This window comes from Trematomus bernacchii, unplaced genomic scaffold, assembly GCF_902827165.1.
Source record: "Trematomus bernacchii unplaced genomic scaffold, fTreBer1.1, whole genome shotgun sequence".
Lineage (NCBI taxonomy): Eukaryota > Metazoa > Chordata > Actinopteri > Perciformes > Nototheniidae > Trematomus > Trematomus bernacchii.
The window spans coordinates 141830-161163 of NW_022988146.1; the positions used below are offsets into that span (position 1 = coordinate 141830).

Below are 19334 nucleotides of genomic sequence, written 5' to 3' on the forward strand. Positions count from 1 at the left end.
TCATGTTGACATTTGTTTTTGAAGATCACATATTCTGCTCATTTTCAGCTTCATATCAGTATTTAGTGTCTCTACTGGCTCTGTTGTAATTGGTCAACCGCTAAGAGATGTATCACATACAAAGTTTTAAAGCGCTAGCCAATAGAAGCACAGGTGTTACATAGTGATGTCACTATGTGACAGAAGTAAACAAAGGAGTCCACTCCTGCAGTGAACCTCAAACGTTTTAAAATCATTTTTATTATATTTTCACATCATATTTTTAACATTTCTTCCTCACCTAATGTAGATAGATTGATTACGGAGAATCCTAATGTTATGTTTCCAAACTCTCTCAAAAATCAGCTTTGAAGTTTGGCAATTCAAATATACATAATGCGGAATTAACCATGTATATTTACCATGTATAGTACAGGTCATTTCCCAATTGCTCAATGGTTTTTGCTGACCTTTTTCAAGGAATTATCCTTAATTGTACTTGCTGGTAACTAGCATGGCAGCCATTGTTCATAAATAGGCTTTCATTGAAATGTTCAGTACATTTCTTCAAACAAAACCTTATAGGAGACCATGAAGGCGTCGCAGTAGGCATGTAGCATCTGATCCACAGGGCTGTAGTTCAGGGCCTGGATGTTGGGAGACATCTTTTTGATGAAGATACCGAGGTTAAACTTCTGCTCGCCTGTGGTCGTGTCAAACGAAAAGAAGATCTCCTCGGTGAGTTTGTCAACGTACCGCGTGGCATACAGCACGCCACAGGCCATGAAGGTGTTGGTCACCCCCTGCTTGTAGACCGAAGTGTGCCAGGTCTGGCCGAGCCTCAGCGGCTCACCCTCCTCCACCTTTGACAGCACCAGGTTTCCAAAGTCCTGGTTGGTGGTGTAGATCACCCAAACGCCTGACTCATCCGTCGCCAGGTCCAGGTCCGTGAAAAGGTAGCATTCATCGAGGTGGCAGAAGTTACCCTTTGAGTTAAACCTGAAGAAAGGACAACACTTCAGAATTCAACATTTTCAAGCAAACATGGAAGACTTTGGTTTGTAGTAACAACATTTATTCTGGCAGCAGCAACACTTATTAATGATCTTAAGACAAAGCGAACCTGGTGCCTTTGGGTAGTTGCACGGTGGTGACAGTTTTGCTGGTGAGGTTGAATCGACAAACAGCATCTTGGTTGTAACAGTTGTAGTACAAGGCCTCTCCATATATCACAACATTTGGACCCTGGATAGTGTTGGTGGTCGGGTTAGAGGGGCTGATCTGGACATTACCTGGAAGAAGAAGAAAAAGAAGAAGAAGAAGAACAACAACAACAACAACAACAAAATGTTACAACACTTGAGTATTTGTTTTAAATCAGGGTGGGGAAGGTTATTTAAAAAAATGTATTCAATGACAATTAAAGCTGCAAGCAGCGTTGAGCGGGTCTTCGACGCTCCGCAGGCTGTTGTCCGCACGTCGACGTGTCACGCAGGAGTTTTCTGGACTCGGCCGTTGGCAAACATGGGAAGTTTCAGGCCGATCAGACAACGTACATGGGAGTTACAGCAGTATCATAAACATTGTGTTTGATGGCGAGTGATCTATCGCCATGGCAACGGCATTTGATGACACAACATAATACACTTAGATGTGTTGAGGGCTGCATCGTTATCAAACCTGTGAAGTTGTGTGCCGTTTGGAGCATGTTAACTGGAGTTATGAGAAAACCGTGTTTCACGGCGACCATTTTGTTACCTTAGCAACGACATTTGACGAAATCTCAAAACTGAAACATATATGTCTCGAGGGCTTGACGGTTAGCACACATGTGAAATTTGAACCCTTTTTTACCATTTTCAGAGGAGTTATAGCAATATCGTGCTTAACGGCGAGGGATGCGTTGCCATGGCAACAGCTTTTGAGGAAAACTCACTATTGTCAGATTGAGGTGTTGAGGGCCGGACCATTAACTGTCATCTGAAGTCTGGTGCAGTTTGGACCATTTTCCATCGAGTTATGACAACACTGTGTTTCATGGCGAGGGATCTGTCGCCATGGCAACGGCATATGATGACATCCCATAATTGGCGTAGAGCTGTTCAGGGCCAGACCATTAGCCATCATCTGAAGTCTGGTGCCGTTTGGACCATTTTCATAGGAGTAACGGAAACATCAGGTTTTTTGGTGAGGGATGTGTTGCCATGGAAACGGCATATGGTGAGATCTCAGATTTCACGTAGAGCTGTTGAAGCATGGATCGGTGATATAAAAGTGAAGATTGGGGGACGATGGGACCGTGTCCATTGGAGTTACAGCGACACCGTGTTTTATGGCGAGGGATGCGTTGCCATGTTAACGCCATATTAAGTAACATCAAATTTGACGTAGAGCTGTTCAGGGCCGCAGTGTTAACCATCATGTGAAGTTTGGTGGCGTTCTGAGTATGTCAGTTGGCGTTATGACATCATCGTGTTCCATGGCGAGGGATCGCCTAGCATCGAGCGAACGCGAACTTTGGCGCCAAATCACGGCTACGCCGTGCGAAAGAAAAAAACTTCCGTGATAACTTTGAATTGCCCATGTCTCGAGACGCTACCCGACGAATTTCGAGTCGTACGGATAAAGTCCCTGGGAGAAGATAGATTTCGTGCGGAGGACGAAAAACGCGATAAATCGCGTTTTTCCGACGCCAAATTCAAAATGGCCGGCTTCCTGTACGTTATTTTATACCCCTCCAAGAGGCTTTTTGGTTTGTCTCCGCACCTTAGATATGCATAGCAAGTTTCGTTCGTTTACGTGAAAGTTAAAGTGGGGGGAGTTTACGTTAAAAACGGAAGTGGGCGTGGCCTACGCAATTTTTTACTTTTCAGCTAGCAAATGAGAAGCGAAACGGGAGTGAGGGACGTAAACAAACGATTTAAGAAGGCACAGGACAGCAGCTAAACCCCAGCAGGTGATACTTAAAGACATCAAACATAGCCCTTAAATGTCCTCTCTTACCTCCCACACATAGCAGGGACATCTCTGATATCGGCGGGAGCGTCCCCGGCTGTCCTCTGCTGAGAGCTCCGTGATTTGTTTGGTCAAGTCCGGTTTTTCATCTCATCGGTTTATTTGTCAGTATGAAGTTGCAGGATTAGTCTCAAGTACCTCAACATTGTCCTTAAGTACAGTGTCTAAGTAAATGAGATACTGTCTACTGCTGTTCATTTACCTATTGTGAGTCGCCTCGGATAAAAGCATCACATGGAAATGTAAATTTAGCAAGTAGTGGCCATTATTACATTACTACATTGCTGACTCAATAAACTACACAACCGCCAGAACACTGCGATCATCAGATGCAGGTCTATTAACTGTGATTTTATAGTATGTCTGCACTTTATGTGCTCATTTCATCATTCATGTATTTTTATATTCTAAAACATGTTTTTGATGGACGAGAGTGAAAATGGAACGCACACACTATTTGTTGTTTGTTTATATCAGTCTGTTCTTCTTCTCTGTCTTCCGGTTGTTGCCTATTTTGAATGACGAATACACACTACCGCCGCCTGCTCGTAAGGAGAGTTATTGCCACTCACGCATGCGCAGTTCGTACGTGCTCGGCTTAAGTCTTTGCGGTGTGTTCCAGTGCGACACATGGCCAAGACGCAGGAGAACTCGCCGATGCAACAGTGGATGTCGGTGTAGGTGTCGGTGTCGTAGTCTGTGTCGGTGTCGGTGAGGGTGAGTTATCTGGTGACGGCCTGGTGTGTCTGGGCCTTAACACAATAAAAAAGTAATGTAACCTGATTACTTTCTGACAGCAATACAACAAATATTGCTGTCAATAAATACAACACTCAAATGCATTATGTCAACAGATTTCAAATAACTGTATTAGGTCAGTTGAAAGCAATAATATTAATTTAAAATACAAAATATTAGGTTCAACTTGATATTATTGCTTTCAACTAACCTAATGTGAAATCTGTTGACATAATACATTTAAGTCAACGTTTCAGTTATTTCAGTGCACAAAAGGATCCATATCAAGTAAATTGATCTCCTTATTATAGAGCTCCATTGTTGTGTTAATACTATTAAAAAAACACATTGTTGCCCTGGGTGACAGTTCTCACACACACTCAAAGTGTTACAATCGAAGGCAATACATTTGTAACATTACCACTTAGGAGTTGTTTACCTGGTATGCTAACCCCAACAATGAGAGAACTCAGGCTGGAGTAGAGACGCACGTAGTTGGAGAATTTGTTGCCGACAGTCAACATCACCAGCCAATGCCAGCTCTCCTTCCCCGCCTCTGGTTTGGGGTCCCGCCCCCAGGCTCCGTACTTGTAGGCGCCTGGGAACTCTCCCGCTGTGTGCACTCTGGGCCCCGTGATGTTCACAAACTGACCGTGGGGGCAGTTACCTTAGGGGAAAATATTATATGAAAGAGGGGAAATAAATAGTACTAAATTAGTACAGCTGACTAGGCGAGGTGTCCATGGGTTGATAAATGCTTGCGAATTGTGGTAATTGGTGCTGAGAGCTTCTTACGGTTCATTTATACCCTGCATTAGCTCTCAGTGAGGAGGGCCCTTCACAGCTCTGAGTGACCTTAAACTGTATGAAGTGCCACTCTCTAGTGCAGACACTGTAGACAGAGAACCATAAGAGCCTCTGATGCGGCTTTCACACCAGCGCTTTTCCCTTTCTAGCTCCGAGCTAGAGCTTTTCTGGTTCAGCTCCGGTTTCCCTTTTCTGCTCCCGCTTTGTTCACACCACTGAGAGCCGGGATGGTGCTGCCGCTGCTGCGTCATGACGTCACCGTTTACATCGCTGATTTGCTCCCCAACGGCGCTCACAACAACAACAACGGGGGACTGCGTCGGGTCGATGATCGTGTTGCTTTTAATCATACGAAGCCAGATTCAATTAAATAACGACTTCTCCAACCTTATACTTTTCTCCAGAGTGCCGTGGTTCATTGTTTATTAATGTGTTTCAGCGGCATTTACCGACCGCTGCAGTGCTGGCTACTCTTCCACAGGAGTTTATTCTCCCGTTAGCTCCGGGTTAGCTCACACGGCTCTAAAGTATTCACTGTCTGACTGTCACACAAGCAGCTGATACATATCCCCAGTTCCCCTTAAGTGAATGTGTGTCAGTCTGAATTGACGCTGTTTGGCATCACAACGCTGTTATGAAAGTTTCTCTGGTATAACATGGGTGATGTTAGCATAGCAACCGAAGCTAAACTGACTACTTGCTAAGCCGTTTTCTACAGGCACATTTTACCGGCGTATTTTTCATTATGATTCTACTTGTGATAGTCGGACATGACAACCTGTGCAGCCCATGTATTGATTCCATCCGATAGCTGCTATAATAACAAACAAAACGTCTGCCTGCTCTCCACAATGATCAATAACAGCGAACGGATGGTCAAAGTAAGGTACAAATAAACAGAATCACACGAAGCCTGGTTAGTGTTGCCTGACTTTATAAAGTGTTTTTTTTTTTTATAAGTGTGTGGTTGCCTTCTAGTCACTTTGCTCAGCGCTACTGCTTGTAGGCAGGCATGACGAGACTCTTCAGTCGACCCATGTTCAGGGGAGGTGGGTTTAGTTTCCTGCACGCCTCGATGTAAGAGAGACGTAAGCGACGCCGCCTCTTAGCTCCGGAGTCGTGCTTCTAGACCGACAATTTTTTGGAGCTGGAAACAAACTGGATTCCGGAGCTAAGAGGCGGCGCCGCTGCGGTGTGAACAGGAAAAAACGGTACTTTTCAGGCTCTAGCTCCGAGCCGGCGCTGAAAGGGGCATGAGTGTATTTGAGACCCACTCTATCAAAATCAGTCGGATGTTGAAATGGCACATGCCAGAATAGACATGGATTTATGGAGGCGTGTGGCGCAGTGGATAGAGCTTTGGTATGGGGATCAGATGGTCACAGGTTCAAACCCCACTGCAGTCAGCATGTCGTTGTGTCCCTGGGCAAGACACTTCACCCCAAATTGCTCCTGTGGGGATTGCCCCCAGTATTGAGTATGTAAGTCACTTTGGATAAAAGCGTCTAACAAGTAACATGTAACGTAATGTCAGAATCTTGTGTGTTGGTCATTTGGGGTTTTGGATTATTTGAAACAAACAAAGTCTTGGCTTTCAGAACATGAAACTTTTATCGCCACCATCAGATGATAAATACATGTATTGAAGCTTGGTGACTCTGATCTGCAATCCCTGAAGTAATAATAATACATGGTATTTTTATAGCACTTTTCCAGGTGCTCACATTTTAAATTACACTTTTATCCAAAGCGACTAAAAAATGATGGCTTATTCCAGAACACAAAGCTGACATGTGTTCCATATATATACCAGCGACGTGCAGTCAGTGGAGGCAGGGGAGGCACAGCCTCACCTGTCATACTCCAATGTAACGGAAAAACAACTAAAGAAAAACGAAATAGTAATAATAATAAAATGTCTCCACTGATCTGTGTTGTAAGTGTGATTTATGTATGATTCTAATCGCTTTTTATAGTCAAAATCAGCAAATTTGCCGAACTCCGCTACGGGAGCGATGACAAGTGAGGCAGGCACGTGCTCTGCCTCTCGTAAGCCCACAGTAACTTGCTGGAGCACGGGCACTAATTTAGCGCGGGCACTTATTTTGTGAGCGCGCTCAAGCCAGTTACTGTGGGGTGAGGTGAGGCACAGATGAGATCTGCCTCACCTCAGAATGCGTCACCCCACAGAAACTGGCTGGAAAGCGGGCCCTAAGCGCATGCCTGTTACCATCTCACTGTAGGTCACCAATGTAATGTATGTAGATCCCTTTATTACATTTATCCTCGCCATCCATAGTCTCTAAATAACTTATTTCACGTATATATGATATTTAGGCTCGCTGGTCTCAACGGCAATGAAAATGCACCAGGGGAGGCAGCCATAACCTCTGCCGCACTGAAGGGGGCGCACGTGAGCCCACAGGTTCTTGTTGCTACTGTAATTCTACGCAGAGACGGTAGACGTAACAACAAACTAGACTTTTGAAACTACAGGAAGATAAGGAGGACTTTTACAAAAAAGTAATAGAGATTGTTGTCCAGAAGGATAGCATGGACTTCATCTTCAAGTCAAGGTAAGACCACATTTGTAATGAAAATGGGATCTTACTAAGAAAGAACAATCCAATATTTAGATTTTGTGTATCCTTTTGTTGTACGGTCTGTTTAAAATGAATCGAAGCATCAGACTAAAAAAGCTTTTGAAAATAACCGAATATTTCGATTAAGGTCAAAATATAATATTTGTAAATCTGACTCAGTGAGTCAGTGCCTCACCAGCCATGAACCTCACCGCACGTCACTGATATATACAGTATACTCCTGCCAATAGGTGGCGCAGCGTACTGTAACCATACTTACATACTTATGAAGAGAATAAGTGTATGCCCGGGAGTTGTAGCTGTTTTGCCAAATTATGAGTTTCAGTGGCATTATAAAGCTTGTAAAGATATGAGTGTCGAAAACAACAGGCAAAATACGCACACAAACGCACTCACACATACTCATCAGCTTTCTTACACCCTACTTTTCATCATCCAAGTAAATAAAACATCTTTGTCCTCAATGCTACTAGCTTAAAATGAGTTAGCCTAATCAATACGCTGGATGGATCACTGTGATCCCTCTGCTGACTGTTGAACTCTATGAGAGGGACAGCCTGCTAACAAGCTTTGTTAAAGACAAACAAACATTTCAGAATCATAGCTCCAAATATTAAGTCCCTTTTAACCTGTTAAGCCCTGAGCCTGTTTTTCAGGTCTCAGGCTCGAAAATGACACTTCCAGAACTAGGGATGCTCTGATTGCCAATTTTGGGGCCGATCGCCGATCCGATCGAGTGGGCGGGGCCTATGGGGATCTTCCATTTAAAGTGATGTTTACAACTCAGTTAATGGGGCTCATTCACTGGCGCTTCCACAAACAACAACCAACATAATTATTACATTGAAATGAAGTACATTATTCAAGTTTACATTAACTTTGGATAATAACACGGGAGAAATGAGCGGAAGCGCTCTCTTTTCCTCTCTCCCCCTCTCTCTCTCTCTCCTGACAGCCCGTCAGTATCTCCTGCAGCTCACTGATCCAGTAATGAGTGACCCGACAGTGAAGAATAAATATATTTATAACTAGTTTAGCTTGTTCCAGAGGTAGATAAAATAGCTAAGTGTGTTAGGTCTAACTCTTCGTGTGTGTTGCTCCGCTCACCGGTCCGTCACAGCGGGTGGAGCTGCAGGATTTCTGCTTCACACACGTTGCACCGCTATTTTATTGTCACTTTCGGACACTTAAAATACTGCCAGACTAATGAAGCCATTTTGGCGAGCTTGTTTTGCCGCGCACAGAGAAAAGTGTCATGTATTTTACATCATAATTTTACGTCATAATTTTACGTCATGCAATCGGCTCTCGCGATCGGCATTTTTAGAGAGCACCGATCGATCGGCAGAGAGTGAGTATCGGCCGATATCGATCGGCGGCCGATCGATTGGAGCATCCCTACCCAGAACAAATGACTATAACTTCACTTCTAAAAGGGGGAAATTAATAATCGTTTTTCTCAAAGCGATGATAACCTGTGAGTTGGATGTAGAAAAGTCAGAATCAATATAGAATTTTTTTATTTTAAAGTAAATTCAGATTGAACATAGTAGCTCTCATAGCAACTATATATGAAAACGTGATCAGAATAACAGCACAGGTAAGACAATGTCCCGTTTTTGCTCCGTAAAGCTCCGTGTTGTGATGTCTGTGTTAGTTTCCTCTGTCGCAAGTTCTGATCGCTCAGTGATGATACGTATACCCCTAGAATCTGTGGAATCTCATCTTGCTAATCGATATCTTGTTTGTGCAGATCCGATATGTAATAAGGGTATTTATGCCTAGAGTTCTGTGCTAAGTGTGTTAGCATTTTTTCGCTCAGGGCTCATTTAGACGCTTCATGTGAGACTTGTGTTTTGTTTCGGTAAAAATGGTTCGTATCGTCAGTTAGCTGAGTTTCTTCCCGTTAATCGGGTATGACACATTAATAGGTTTTTAAATGTTAAGAAGCCCTGAGACACAGTTTCGTGAAAAAAAACCGGAGGGTGGGGGCCTCCGGGTTGAACAGGTTAAAATAACTTTGTAAAAAAAAATGGTTTGCTAACTTTGAGGCCTTTCTTACATAACTGTGTCTTGATAACAGTCGTTACATTATGTGAGATGTTTAGCTGAATATTTGGAGAACAAAATGTATTATAACCAAGGATATCATTGTAAAGCTAAGAATCTCCTGTTTCCAACAGTGTATCTAATTCAAAATGTGTTACGTTGTCTAGGTGACTAATTTTGATAGAACAGGTCACCTTTTTGTTAAGGTTACGGTAAGATTTGACCCTAACCCTAACCCTAGGTTTGACCTCAACCCTAACCTTGGGTTAAACAATGGCACCATCTGATTTAGCCTGTAAAAATATCAAGTAACTCATTGTGAACACAAATAAGATCAGAAGACAATGCATTTCTGTGGGGGCTAAATGACAAAATGTTTAAGTGAACTTTCAAACAAAGGGCAATTCCTACAGTTATATTTGATCTATCTCCAGTGGAAAGAGAAGTAAAAAATAAAGGTTTCCCACACTTTGACGCTCACTGTAGTTTCGGCACATACCGGGTGGGTGAGTGGGAGGGGGGGCGGGCTGTCCGTTCTGGCACTGGTCCAGGTCTCTCTTCAGACGCTGGTTGGCTTGTTGTGTCTTCATCACTTGCGAGGTGTCGTACGTCTCCAGATCCTGCATCTCTGCACTCAGGTCCTCCAGCTTAGGACACAACACACATGGCAATATTTGTTTTGACTTTATTGTATTACCAAGTTGAATGATTTACCCTCATATAAACTGGACAGGCTTATACATGGATGTACATTTTATCTATGAATTACAAACCTGAAACCCAAACTCACCACAAATTATATATTCCTTATCCTGATAGTTCAGCTACCATTTGAAGTATTTCCAGATTGAAATATATCTTGACTGCATATATACTGCTAACATTTTTTTATTTGGAAACAACCACACAAAAGTACCTTTTTAAAACCGAGCAAGGTTCCCATTCCTACATTCCTATAAGTGTTGCATTCAAAGTCAACAGGAGTCATATGTCACTGGAGCCGGTTTTGTGATTGTTAAAAATGTATTTGCTAAGGAGTGCAATGCCAGAAATAAAGTGATATAGTAAATATCAAAAGTTGTTTCTTTCATACTTTTTCACAAGTAAACAGAGATGGATAGAAAGATGGAGAGTTTTCAATAAAAATCTATATGAATTCCTTGAAAGAAATCTAGAGAAATCATGGTTATATATATATATACGCTTTTATCCAAAGCGACTTACATACTCAATACTGTGGGCAATCCCCACAGGAGCAATTTGGGGTGAAGTGTCTCAGGGACACAACGGCATGCTGACTGCAGTGGGGTTTGAACCTGTGACCCCCTGATCCCAACACCAAGTGTGTACCTGTCCCTCAGAGTGTACCTGTTCAGCAGTGTGTACCTGTCCCTCAGAGTGTACCTGTTCAGCAGTGTGTACCTGTCCCTCAGTGTGTACCTGTCCCTCAGAGTGTACCTGTCCCTCAGAGTGTACCTGTTCAGCAGTGTGTACCTGTCCCTCAGAGTGTACCTGTTCAGCAGTGTGTACCTGTCCCTCAGAGTGTACCTGTTCAGTAGAGGGTACCTGTCCCTCAGAGTGTACCTGTTCAGCAGTGTGTACCTGTCCCTCAGTGTGTACCTGTCCCTCAGAGTGTACCTGTCCCTCAGAGTGTACCTGTTCAGCAGTGTGTACCTGTCCCTCAGAGTGTACCTGTTCAGTAGAGTGTACCTGTCCCTCAGTGTGTACCTGTCCCTCAGTGTGTACCTGTCCCTCAGTGTACCTGTCCCTCAGAGTGTGCCTGTCCCTCAGTGTGTACCTGTACCTCAGAGTGTACCTGTCCCTCAGAGTGTACCTGTCCCTCAGAGTGTACCTGTTCAGCAGTGTGTACATGTCCCTCAGAGTGTACCTGTCCCTCAGAGTGTACCTGTCCCTCAGAGTGTACCTGTTCAGCAGTGTGTACATGTCCCTCAGAGTGTACCTGTCCCTCAGTGTGTACCTGTCCCTCAGTGTACCTGTCCCTCAGAGTGTGCCTGTCCCTCAGTGTGTACCTGTCCCTCAGAGTGTACCTGTTCAGCAGTGTATACCTGTCCCTCAGTGTGTACCTGTCCCTCAGAGTGTACCTGTCCCTCAGAGTGTACCTGTTCAGCAGTGTGTACCTGTCCCTCAGTGTGTACCTGTCCCTCAGAGTGTACCTGTCCCTCAGAGTGTACCTGTTCAGCAGTGTATACCTGTCCCTCAGTGTACCTGTCCCTCAGAGTGTGCCTGTCCCTCAGTGTGTACCTGTACCTCAGTGTGTACCTGTCCCTCAGAGTGTACCTGTCCCTCAGTGTATACCTGTCCCTCAGTGTACCTGTCCCTCAGAGTGTGCCTGTCCCTCAGTGTGTACCTGTCCCTCAGTGTACCTGTCCCTCAGTGTACCTGTCCCTCAGAGTGTGCCTGTCCCTCAGTGTGTACCTGTCCCTCAGTGTGTACCTGTACCTCAGAGTGTACCTGTCCCTCAGAGTGTACCTGTCCCTCAGAGTGTACCTGTTCAGCAGTGTGTACCTGTCCCTCAGAGTGTACCTGTCCCTCAGTGTGTACCTGTCCCTCAGTGTACCTGTCCCTCAGAGTGTGCCTGTCCCTCAGTGTGTACCTGTACCTCAGAGTGTACCTGTCCCTCAGAGTGTACCTGTCCCACAGAGTGTACCTGTTCAGCAGTGTGTACCTGTCCCTCAGAGTGTACCTGTCCCTCAGTGTGTACCTGTCCCTCAGTGTGTACCTGTCCCTCAGTGTGTACCTGTCCCTCAGAGTGTACCTGTCCCTCAGAGTGTGCCTGTCCCTCAGTGTGTACCTGTCCCTCAGAGTGTACCTGTTCAGCAGTGTGTACCTGTCCCTCAGAGTGTACCTGTTCAGTAGAGTGTACCTGTCCCTCAGAGTGTACCTGTTCAGCAGTGTGTACCTGTCCCTCAGTGTGTACCTGTCCCTCAGAGTGTACCTGTCCCTCAGAGTGTACCTGTTCAGCAGTGTGTACCTGTTCAGTAGAGTGTACCTGTCCCTCAGAGTGTACCTGTTCAGTAGAGTGTACCTGTCCCTCAGTGTGTACCTGTCCCTCAGTGTGTACCTGTCCCTCAGTGTACCTGTCCCTCAGAGTGTGCCTGTCCCTCAGTGTGTACCTGTACCTCAGAGTGTACCTGTCCCTCAGAGTGTACCTGTCCCTCAGAGTGTACCTGTTCAGCAGTGTGTACATGTCCCTCAGAGTGTACCTGTCCCTCAGAGTGTACCTGTCCCTCAGAGTGTATCTGTTCAGCAGTGTGTACATGTCCCTCAGAGTGTACCTGTCCCTCAGTGTGTACCTGTCCCTCAGTGTACCTGTCCCTCAGAGTGTGCCTGTCCCTCAGTGTGTACCTGTCCCTCAGAGTGTACCTGTCCCTCAGAGTGTACCTGTCCCTCAGAGTGTGCCTGTCCCTCAGTGTGTACCTGTCCCTCAGAGTGTACCTGTTCAGCAGTGTGTACCTGTCCCTCAGTGTGTACCTGTCCCTCAGAGTGTACCTGTCCCTCAGAGTGTACCTGTTCAGCAGTGTATACCTGTCCCTCAGTGTACCTGTCCCTCAGAGTGTGCCTGTCCCTCAGTGTGTACCTGTACCTCAGTGTGTACCTGTCCCTCAGAGTGTACCTGTCCCTCAGTGTATACCTGTCCCTCAGAGTGTACCTGTTCAGCAGTGTGTACCTGTCCCTCAGAGTGTACCTGTCCCTCAGTGTGTACCTGTCCCTCAGTGTACCTGTCCCTCAGAGTGTGCCTGTCCCTCAGTGTGTACCTGTCCCTCAGTGTACCTGTCCCTCAGAGTGTGCCTGTCCCTCAGTGTGTACCTGTCCCTCAGTGTGTACCTGTCCCTCAGTGTACCTGTCCCTCAGAGTGTACCTGTCCCTCAGTGTGTACCTGTACCTCAGAGTGTACCTGTCCCTCAGAGTGTACCTGTCCCACAGAGTGTACCTGTTCAGCAGTGTGTACCTGTCCCTCAGAGTGTACCTGTCCCTCAGTGTGTACCTGTCCCTCAGTGTGTACCTGTCCCTCAGAGTGTACCTGTCCCTCAGAGTGTGCCTGTCCCTCAGTGTGTACCTGTCCCTCAGAGTGTACCTGTTCAGCAGTGTGTACCTGTCCCTCAGAGTGTACCTGTTCAGTAGTGTGTACCTGTCCCTCAGAGTGTACCTGTCCCTCAGAGTGTGCCTGTCCCTCAGAGTGTGCCTGTCCCTCAGTGTGTACCTGTCCCTCAGAGTGTACCTGTTCAGCAGTGTGTACCTGTCCCTCAGAGTGTACCTGTTCAGCAGTGTGTACCTGTCCCTCAGAGTGTACCTGTCCCTCACCCCTAATTTCCATTAGGGTCCGTCTGCGTCGCGTTACGGCCGCGTTACGGCCGCGTTACGGCTACGCCGCTGCGTTCGCAAAGATCGCGGCCACTCTAGTCAATGGGTGCTATTCCACCACACGCGGCGCGTTACGGCTCAGAAGCGGCTCAGAAGCGGCTCAGAAGCGGCTCAGAAGCGTCTCGGCGCAGGACTCCTCTCAAATTAGAATGAATCCTATTTTTGACGCGACGCAGCCGTAAGGTAATGTCGGGCAGGCAGGAAGTGGAACGTTCAGAGCATATATAGCATATATATATATATATACACACACAAACTAATTTTGCAGACCCTATCCCTCCGTAGTCTTTCAAGTAGGAGGAGAAATGCCAGCGTTCTCCTCCGGTTTACAGGCACTGTGTAAATTATATATATAGAATAATTATGATGATGAATGCATTTTTACCACTAAAATACAGCAACACATCTTTGATTGATGTCGTTTATAACTGGAATATTACAGTTATTATTAACTTTGTCTGTACAAAGTAGCCTGTCCAGGAAATATGCCCAAATCAACAAAAACTGCGAGCCTGCATGCACGACGCTCCGCTTCTGAAACGCTTCTGGAACGCGCCCGGTGGGTTATGAGGCTAGAGGAGGTCGGACCAAAACCGCGGCGCAGCCGTAAAGCGACGCAGACGGACCCGGTGGAATCTAGGGGTCAGAGTGTACCTGTTCAGCAGTAGCAGCAGTGAGGCGCTGGTGTTGCAGGGTGGTGCTGTTGAGCCGCTCCATCATCTGTTGGATCTCCCTCATCTCGTTCTCTATCACCTGCAGGCTGATCACTCCGTACAGCTCTCCATCATCCTCGCTCTCCAGCAGGGACACATCCTCCAGCAGCTGGGGCAGACGGCGATCCAGACCCAGCAGCAGACTCTCCAGCTCCATGGTCTGAACAGAACAGGTGGTGTTGGTACGGAGCCGGGCTGAACCAGCTCTGTCCCTTCCCCTCAATCAGCCATTCCCCTTACTAACTAATCTTTACCAGCATCCCTTCAACCAGTCATCCCTCCCTTCCTACATCCCCTTTATCCTTCATTCCTCCCTTCCTTCATCTCTACATCCCTTCATCCCTTCCTCCCTACATCCTTTCTTCTATTCGTCCCTTCTTCCCCACATCCTTAGTCAGTTCATCCCTTCGCCCCTACATCCCTATCTCCCTCTACTGTATATCTTCCACCCCTAATCCCTTCCTCGCTACATTCATTTGTCCCATCTTCCCTTCCTAACTACATCCCTTTGTCCATTCATCCTTCCCTCCCTGCATTTCTTAATCTATCCCTCATGAAGCCCTTCACAAGTTAAATCAAAGAGTGTATCGTGTACAGCGGAGATGAAAAAAGTAGATCTACTAGAGTATCGTACTCAAGTACAAGTTAGCATACTTAAAATACATTTTCAAGCAAAATAAAAATTACTTGTTACATAAATGTAGATAGAGAAAAGTAAACAAATATATAAAATACTTCAATTTAAATGCACATCACGGGCTGTGATGAGGTTCTGATCTGAGACAGAACCCCCAAAGAAAACCCCCCTTTCTTTGGCATGCAATATCTCCTGTTATTACATCTTTAATCTACATATTGTTTTGGTGCGGTCCTTGCTAGTAAACAGGAGTTTATAAAAAATCTAGTATTATTCATATATTCTATTAACTAGAAGTAGAGAGTATCACAACTACTCACTGTACCTTCTGGGGGGTGACGTTGCTGTTGCATTTTGATACATTTTCCTTCACTCCACTGAGTTTGTCATGGGGAAAGGCCTTCTCTGAGTTTTTCAACTCACACGCACACTTATCATCTGAAGGTGCCTGCAATGAAGAATATTAAACGTGGCATGTTCAAATAAATCCCAAATGAAGTAATCAATATATTCCAAGTGTTTCCTACCTGTTGGGTGAGGGCGAGCAGGGCCCACAGGGGGACGATCACATAGAGCTTCATAGCGGATCAGAGAGCAAAGCTAAATGAAACAGCTCTTTGAAACAGTTTGATTATGACGGTGTGTCCGCCTGTAGCTGCACATCTAACTGAACACTCCCACTAACCTCTGTGTGTGTTCAGTGTGTGTGCCATGTGTCATGTTCCTTCCTGAATGTGATCACTTCCTCCTTGTGGTTGGGATTGCAGCAAGACAAAAATGTGTATATGGTGAAGTGAAAACTCCATATGTTACTGTGTTTACCTGCGAATGTCTCTTTTGCGAGTACCGTGTCCACCATATTCAATTATGAAAGAAGAGCAAAGAAAAAGCTGAAATAAAGTGGAGTTGAAAAATGATATGAATATCAGGAAATGTTTGATCCCCTGCACATGTGATCAACATGTTATAGTGTATTTTGCGAAGATAATTAATCAATAAATGAATAATCCCAGGGTAAATAATGTTTGTGACAGTTGCACCATATTAGAAAGAACAAAATAGGAAATGTATATAAAAAGTTTAAGTAGCCACATGGAGACAGCATCTGAGGCTCAGGAATGAGGCAGGACGTCCTCCACAGCACAGAGACATGATGAAGACTCAGGCTCATGGTGAAGACTCAGGCTCATGATGAAGACATGATGAAGACTCATGCTCATGGTGAAGACATGATGAAGACTCAGGCTCATGGTGAAGACATGATGAAGACTCAGGCTCATGATGAAGACATGATGAAGACTCAGGCTCATGGTGAAGACATGATGAAGCTCTTAGTGCCATCCTTGTCAGCCCGAACAGTCTAGAATCCATCAAATTAAGCGTTGGAAACATAGGATCTTTGTTGAGGGAAACATTGCCCAATCAGTCCGGAATTGTTCGATTGAAACTTTGTCGTCAGATATGTGCTGGTGCAGCCATGTTTTTGTAAAGCACATTAACCCTTTATCGGGCGAGGAACCATATTTGGGTTAAGGTTAGGGTTACCCAAACATGGCGTCCCCCCGCGACTCAGTTGCCCCTTTCACACCAACGCGGTTCCCATTCTAGCTCCGTGCTTGCGCTCTTCTGGTTCGGAACCGGTTTTTCTTTTCAGCCCCCGTTTTGTTCACACCGCCCAGAGCCCGACTGGTGCTGCCACGGCTGCGTCATGACGTCACCGTTTATGTCGCTGATTTTCTCCCCAACGGCACTCACAACAACAACAATGGGGGACTGCGTCGGGTCGATGATCGTGTTGCTTTTAATCAACTACTTCACTTTGCTCAGCGCTACTGCTTGTTACAACTTTTATTTGCCGTACTCGCCATAAACTGTTGCTCAGGTTGATCCCGCCCCTGCCCCCGTCTCCGACGTAAGCGTGACGTATGCGGTTCTTGCTTCTAGACCGACTATTTTTTGGAGCTTGGTAAGAACCGGTTTTCGGGGAAAAGAGCCGGCTCCTCTGCGGTGTGAACAGGAAACACCGGTGCTTATCAGGCTCTAGCTCCGAACCGGCCCTGGAACCGCGTTGGTGTGAAAGGGGCAAGTGAGGTCGAGAACAGGGGCGGACTGGGACAACAATTCAGCCCTGGAAACTGACCCAGTCCGGGGGGGGGGGGGGGGGGGGGGGGGCATCAGAAAAAAAAATACAGTACTATTAGTTATTAGAAATCAGCTGTTTATTAGGCTGCAGTCTATGCAGTTCAAGGAATAATTTTCACCTAAAGAGGGGGGACACTCCTCAGATGTCTTAGGCCCAGGCCCCACGGGAAGGAAAACGGGTTGTGTCCGCATATTTCTCTTGCGTATAGCCCTTTTTGCCACACGACGCCGTAACGAAACGATAGAAACGGACCCTGCAAACGACAACGGGTCCAAAGGTGGATAGATCTGGGAACGGAGCGCTCTGGGGGGTCCAACGGCTCCGTGTGGTAGCCTCTATACGGTCATTTCTGATAATGACGACGCAATAGCCCCGCCTCTCCCCACCTCTGCTGCTCACCCCCGCAAAAGTACACTGCACACTGAATTCAGATTATTTATATTTCTCTCGATATGGACATAAACGCGAGTGAAGTCTAATCTGACAGGACGGAGACACGCAGCTCCTCCCGCTGTGATGCAGCGGGAGCAAAACACACACTTCCAGTCAGATCATCACCCTTAGCTATTTTAATTAGCCTATCTCTCAAACTACCTAAACTAGTTATAAATATGTTTATTTTTACTGTCGGGTCACTCATTACTGGATCAGCTGCTGCATGAGGCAGACACTGACGCCAGAAGAGAGGAAAAAGAGAGGCTCCGTGTATTTTATTATTATATATCATTATATAGAGTCGTTATTCATTTGTTTTAAAGCTCAATAAATAACAAAGAAGACCTTTGACCGGCACTTTTCTAATTTTGTCCGGAAGATTTCAACTTTAACACACGTTGACTGGCGAAAAACTCTGCCCGGTTCCCTCTGCCCGGTTCCCTCGGCCCCCACGCGGAGAATAAACAGAAGTGCAGCCATGACAACCCAGCTTCTTCGCTGCTTTTGTGGAGGAAGTTACAGCGCCACGTACAGGCTCGGCATATGTACTGCAGCTTTTCCAGCGGTTGGATCTAAACGGAGCTGTCTCGTGTGGGCAGACACTATCCGGTGTATATTGCGTGTGGACGGAAGCTTTTTGGCGATTGCGTTTGCGTTAATCCTATGCGTTTTGCCGTATGCGTTCCCGTGGGGCCGGGGCCTCAGACTGTTTAAAAAAAAATACGGTCTGATTTTAACAACTCAATGTGTGATTGTAATAGCAGTAATATTAGACACTAATAATACAGTAAACCACTGTACATATTATTGTTTGCCCGTGGGATTAGGATTATCGGTAGTGAGAGCCGTGAGCACTGCATTTTCCTCCGGTCAGATGTGATATAAAAACAAACCGATTATTTTTGTAGTTGTAAACTCACGTGGATTAAACCACATTTATTAGTGCTTTCATGTCAATTCGGCGAACATTATGATACATTAAATGATCGTGAGGATGATGATTAAAAATCGTTTGTATGAGCCGGTCTGCATTTCCTGATGAAAAAACATAGCGATGGTTTTGTACTTACACCAACGTGGATTAAACAACATTATTTTGTTAAATAAAAACATGGTGATGTTTTGTAAATGATTACATGTCTCTTATTTAGCACAGAATATGATCCTATCCGTGACATATGGATCTTAACAAAGATCGGCTATATCAGATACCTCTACTGTAGATCTATCAGCTGTTTCTTTTTTATTTCACATGAGTTCCACTGTGGCAGCTTTTTAATCACTGCTCCCCCTGGTGGATCCATGATCCATTGCAGCTGGTTTCATTATAATTCAATTTATTTATCAAGGGGGCGTATCAAGTCCTGCGGGGGGTTTACCTTTTCAGCAGGGGCCCACCCCGTGCAGATCACGGACCCGCACGGGTAGGCGTCTGAAATGAAGTGCTACATCTGTACATCTCAGCAACAGTGTGGTTCTTGCCTTGCAGCTACAGGTTAAGGTGATTTAGATGAGACATGATGTCACACAAAAAATTAACATCTGCTATCACCTTGGTGCAGTTAAAAAGCTCAAAAACTCATGGGCTTTTTGGCTCTGCCGCCTTGATAAGAACGACACCAGTTTGTCACGCAGGTCGTACACACCCTCTCCAACACACGGCCCTTGCTCAGCCAGCGAACATCGTTGTGTAGTAAGAGATCCTTGTGTTCAGATGACATTTCCTAGCAACGATCTAAAAAGGCAATGCTGCAGACTAGAGCTCTCACGCACAAAGTTAACCAGTCTCGTCACAGTATCCATCGTTTCTTTCATTTTTCCACACAGTTTTG

General features: G+C 45.6%; 2 protein-coding genes across 2 annotated transcripts; both read right to left on the reverse strand.

Annotated features, from left to right (window-relative positions):
• Positions 1-211: 211 nt before the first annotated feature.
• LOC117475826 (olfactomedin-4-like) lies at positions 212-15591 on the reverse strand. The gene is made up of 7 exons (XM_034122189.1): positions 15452-15591; positions 15250-15372; positions 14229-14447; positions 9691-9838; positions 4172-4399; positions 1103-1271; positions 212-978 (listed from the first exon to the last, which is right to left on the reverse strand). The coding sequence occupies exons 1-7, from the start codon at positions 15503-15505 to the stop codon at positions 534-536; spliced, it is 1386 nt and encodes a 461-aa protein (XP_033978080.1). The 5' UTR covers positions 15506-15591; the 3' UTR covers positions 212-533.
• On the reverse strand, positions 10523-12926 carry LOC117475827. Its single transcript, XM_034122190.1, has 4 exons — positions 12290-12926; positions 11968-12183; positions 11664-11877; positions 10523-11347 (listed from the first exon to the last, which is right to left on the reverse strand). Exons 1-4 carry the CDS (start codon positions 12469-12471, stop codon positions 11177-11179), a joined length of 783 nt encoding a protein of 260 aa, XP_033978081.1. The 5' UTR covers positions 12472-12926; the 3' UTR covers positions 10523-11176.
• Positions 15592-19334: the final 3743 nt, after the last annotated feature.